Here is a 5000-nt window from a genome sequence, read left to right on the forward strand (position 1 = left end):
CAGTTCTACACGTGCACACACACAGTCCTACACGTGCACACGCACAGTCCTACACGTGCACACGCACAGTCCTACACGTGCACACGCACAGTCCTACACGTGCACACGCACAGTCCTACACGTGCACACGCACAGTCCTACACGTGCACACACAGTCCTACACGTGCACACACACGGTCCTACACGCACTTACACACACCTTATCCTGGCTGTCCCAAGAATACGGGATCCGGCAATTTGGACGATCGCAGCTTTCATCACCTGTCTTGTTGTTTTCTCCCACGGAAGCGTCTGCGCCCTAATCAAACGCTGTGTCGCCGTGGCGACGCTAATTACGGATGCGGATGCGGCGGCGTTATGACCGCACCCCACACGCCTCAGGTGATGGAGGAGAGAGAGGGGTTGTCGCAGAGGCAGTGATTATACTGAGCTTGTGTCCGCGTACGTGGGCTTCTGGTGATGTGTCACACCCCGTCTCGGGATATACATGCAGGAATGTAATTTTCCTGGTACTGGGAAGGTCGGGAGTCGACACGAAGGGCGCGGCCCCCTGGAGGGCCACAAGAGGGCGCTAAGTGGCCCTCAGCGGACGCAGGCCGGGAATCTTGGATGGTGCTCGAAACACCCATCGCTAAACCAATTCGATATAGCTAGCTTCACAGGTACAAATGATTCCTTTTGACTTTATTTTTCCTGATATGAGTTCACCTGGACTCTGCAAACCCACCCCTCCCCTACCCACACCCATCTTACAAACTTATTGTATGTTGTACGTCCTTGCACTTATAAAAATAGTGCTTAGCATTGTGTAGCGTCTTATCCTGGCTATCTTGGTTGTATATGGTCGTATATGGGGAATGGGTTAACCTTACTGTACCGACGGCGATATATTGTTTCGGATGCAAGCCTCTGCTAAAGGCCCTAAATGTGAAAATGCAAATGCGTTAATATCAAATGCTGTGTTCATTGACGGCACGGAGCAAGGTTGCACCACATGCGGCAAACTGCTAAAACTCTATCGCCTTGACTTTAAGACATACAGGAATAAGACGTGGTATTAGGTATGTTAAGCATGGACTTGAAATCGTACAAGATGTACAAGCAACGGACAGATGTGACATCATGTGAACAGCTTGTGGCGCCAGCTCTGCTGGTTAAAGACATGGACGTGGTTAAACGCTGGGGGTCTTGCAAGTAGGATTGTATTTCGAACCTGAGAGGGGGGGGGCGGTAAATAAGATGAATGCTGCAAGCAGCAATGGTGCGTGATACACTAGTTTGTTGTTCATAAAAACCAAGTTATGTCAACGCTCGCTAAACACTCATTAAGGAGACTGAAACCCAATAAGAGAAGAGGGATGACGAGCTGAGTCTGTTGATCACGGAGGAGGGAGCAGGTTCACTCATCCCGCCAGCAGCACTGCAGCGCAGAACCAATATAGAATCGTGGAAGTGGGAAAGCATAACTTTTTTCAATAATTTGCTTCTCTGTAGAATATACATGGGACTTGGTTTTACAAAAGATACATGAAAGATGGATGCAAATATTATTTTACTAACCCAGAGTTCTGTATGCATACATATACCTGTTGGCTAATGATTATTGTCTGTATTTTTATTTTAATATATATATCTATCTTGGTCTAGGTCTAGATATAGATTTACCACTCTTTTCCGGTCCTGATTTTGCTGTTTTCCTCTCTCAGATCGTGGCCTTACGGGAGCAGAACGCCCACATCCAGAGGAAGGTAGCATCTGGGGACGGGGATGACATCCTGGATGAAGCTCAGCTGAAGAAGCATGGAAAGGTGGGTCTCGCCCTCCTCCATTTTGGTCCTCATCCTCTCCCCTTTCACCTCATCCTGTTCTCCTTCTCCTCTTCCCCGTCTCCTCCTCCTCCTTCTGTTCCCCATCCTCTCCCCTCTTCTCCTCCTCCTCTTCTCCTTCTCCTCTTCCCCGTCTCCTCCTCCTCCTTCTGTTCCCCATCCTCTCCCCTCTTCTCCTTCTCCTCTCCCCCCCGTCCCCTTCTGCTGCTCCTCCTCCTCCTAATGGCCTTCATCCTCTTCCTCTTCCTCAATTCTCCTCCCTTGATCAACATCTAACCGTGTTCCCCAACCTCTGGGTCGGGGCCCCACGTGGGCCTTGCTGATACGCCTGTGAGGGCCGCAGCAGAGGCCTGACTTGGCAGCAGAGGTTTTGAAGGCCTTAAACGAGGTCACGGTCCAAAAAGGGTCTACACTCCACTGGTTGGACACATCTCGGCCATACAGGAGTATCGATCTGACTCGGAGCTTAGCATAGAGTTAGCCTATAGCTTTTAGACCAGTGACTCGGCCATCAGTAATGAAATGCCTCCCACTCGGTTCCATTCGGTATAAACCCCCAAAAGCATCACTAGGTCAAACATGCAGACAGCGTTCATTTACGTGTCCAGATGGCTACCGCTCGCAAAGAGGAAAACCGAGGGAGAGAAAGGGAGTGGGAGTGAGAGGGAGAGGGAGTTTATGGAGGTGGACGTTGCGCTACAGAGACCGTAAGTGTCAGTCTGAACTCAGGGATGCACCTGTCTGAGCCGGCTAAGGCTGCGTGACAGACAGCTGCTCTGAATTATGCATCGCCGTCGCTCCCCTGACTGAACGTGAGAATCCGGGAGGCTTCGCAAGTCTGGCATCATTACTTTCACTTTTTTAACAAGTCTAAACTGTCGGGAGGTGCTTGAAACACATTGTTCTGGTCCAAGTCTACCTTTCCTGGTCCAAATGTAGGGTGGCCGAAGCATAGACGAATCCAAGGACGTACCAGTCGTAAACAAGTCACCATCACTGGGATGGCCTCTCCCTACAATACACACGCGTAATCGAGCTGTCCTAAAAGGTGTACGATTTTTATGTTTACCTTGACCTTCTATGCGCTTTTGACAAAGGAAGTCTAGGACTTCAGGCGGTTAACACGTTAATGCGTTTTTTAAGGTCTCAATAACTTTAAAAATGCCATCCATATAAGACACCTGCCTCTGTAACTTGGGGCCATTGCCTCACGTCGTCAAACCAACTGCCTGTGCTGCTGACACTGACTTGAGTCGCTACGTCTCGCCATAGCAGTAATGACAGCTGCTACAAGATGGTGAAATGCACAAAGCTGTCGCAGGATTCATATACACCTGTGATTTATGTTGGTACAACACACACTAAGGTGTTTTTGGTCGGCCAAGATTTGAGTGTTACGAAGACGGAGAAAGACAAACAACCCGAACGGATGTACTTGCAGATAATTTCGCTCAAAAACAGCTGCTACGGCGATAGCTATTTCTAACAGGTTACACTCAAATGACGGCTCTTGAATCCTAAATCAGCACTATTTTTAATTTCTAAAGATATGGCCGAAGGCAGGACCTCCACTCTGTCTATGAAAAGCGATAGTAAGTAAGCAAGTCAATATGTCCACTCACAACCCTGTGTCATTCGCAGCAAAAAGCGATGAATCCCTAAATAAACCTAATCACATTCCTATTCAGTGAGCAGCGGCGGTGGAACTAACATTTTATTTAAGCGAGAGGGAGAGAGCTCACTGCTTTGTAATGAGAACAGCCTATTTTGGAAGGCTCCGGTATTCAAGTCAGCGGGGTGGTTTAGTGTGGCTCCCGACTGCACAGCACTGATGAACCATTGATCACAGGCAGGGCGTGGGTGGGGGGTGATGAACTATTTAGTCCACGGGACTCAACTCGCTCAGCAGGGAGCCTAGACAGGGGAGGAAGCACATGTTTTGTTTTATCCAGCTAACCGACCGGTGAAGCTTGGGCTTACGGACCTCAAACTCCCTGGTGGGGGTCCAGTGGAACTTCAAGTGTTTAGTCAGTTAAAAAGCATATATTTATAATATTATAGTATAAATATTTATAATGCAAGTGTATAATATGTCGATGGTAGAACCATCTATACTTATCCCCTGTCTCAGGCACTCTCCTTGTTAAATTTTAAATCCCACCACCACCACCCTCTCTCCTCACCCCTTTCCTCCCCCTCCCCTCCCCTCTCCCCCCCTCCCCTCCATACCCCCCCTCTCCCCTCCCCTCCCCCTCCCCTCCCCTCTCCCCTCCCTCTTCTCCCCCATCCCCTTCCTCCCCTCCCCTCCCCTTCCCCCCCCCTCCCTTGTCCCCTCAGCATCGTCTATCCAACGGCTCCCTGGACTCGGGCCATGAGGCCAGCCAGGTGGCGGAGCTCCAGGAGCTGCTGGAGAAGCAGAACTACGAGCTGGCCCAGATGAAGGAGCGCATGTCCCTGCTGTCGTCGCGCGTCTCGGAGGTGGAGCTGGAGCTGGAGACGGCCCGCAAGGACCTCATCAAGTCGGAGGAGATGAACCACAAGTACCAGCGGGACATCAAAGAGGTGGGGCTAGGGAAGACGCTCAGTCACTCACACACAGATACTCACACTCACGCGCACGCACGCACACTGTACAAGTGCTTGTACACTTGCAGAGGGAGCAATGTGTTGTGGTCAGGTCAGTGGTCATGCCATCTTGGCACGGTTGTGTGTGTGTGTGCTTGTGTGTGTCTTGATTGACTGATGGAAAGAGAGGGAGATGCGAGTGCAAGCTCAAATGAACCCCAGCTGAAAGAACTATTGATTGCCGAAGTCAGAGGCAACTGATTGGGCCCTGCATTGTGTGTGTGTGTGTGTATGTACTCTATCCCTATTTGCATTTTTCTGTTAATGTGTGCATGCTTTTATGTTATATTCTGTGGGCACGTGTGCGTGCATGACTTCATGAGAATGCACCCTGTGTGTGTTTCGTGTGCGTGTGTGTGCGTACTGTCTATGCATATTTTTGTTTTTGGTTAATGTGTGCATGCAATTGTGTTATTTGTGTGTGCATGCATGAGTTCATGAGAATGCACTTTGTGTGTGTGTGTGCGTGCGTGCGTGCGTGCGTGTGTCTCATTATGATGATGGTGCACTGCCACCCCTGGGTGCAGTGGGACCACTCGCTCGCCCCGC

General features: G+C 50.0%; 1 protein-coding gene across 12 annotated transcripts in view; it reads left to right on the forward strand.

Moving 5' to 3' along the window:
- The window catches only part of ppfia2 (PTPRF interacting protein alpha 2), a 126315-nt gene that overhangs the window by 94493 nt on the left and 26822 nt on the right, over nucleotides 1-5000 (forward strand). For all 12 annotated transcript variants that reach the window (XM_060037892.1, XM_060037896.1, XM_060037898.1 and 9 more), the window contains 2 exons: nucleotides 1707-1808; nucleotides 4164-4388. In XM_060037892.1, coding sequence (XP_059893875.1) covers nucleotides 1707-1808; nucleotides 4164-4388 — 327 coding nt within the window. The remainder of the gene's footprint in view (nucleotides 1-1706; nucleotides 1809-4163; nucleotides 4389-5000) is intronic.

The sequence above is a fragment of the Gadus macrocephalus genome, chromosome 19, assembly GCF_031168955.1.
Source record: "Gadus macrocephalus chromosome 19, ASM3116895v1".
In the NCBI taxonomy this organism is placed as follows: domain Eukaryota; kingdom Metazoa; phylum Chordata; class Actinopteri; order Gadiformes; family Gadidae; genus Gadus; species Gadus macrocephalus.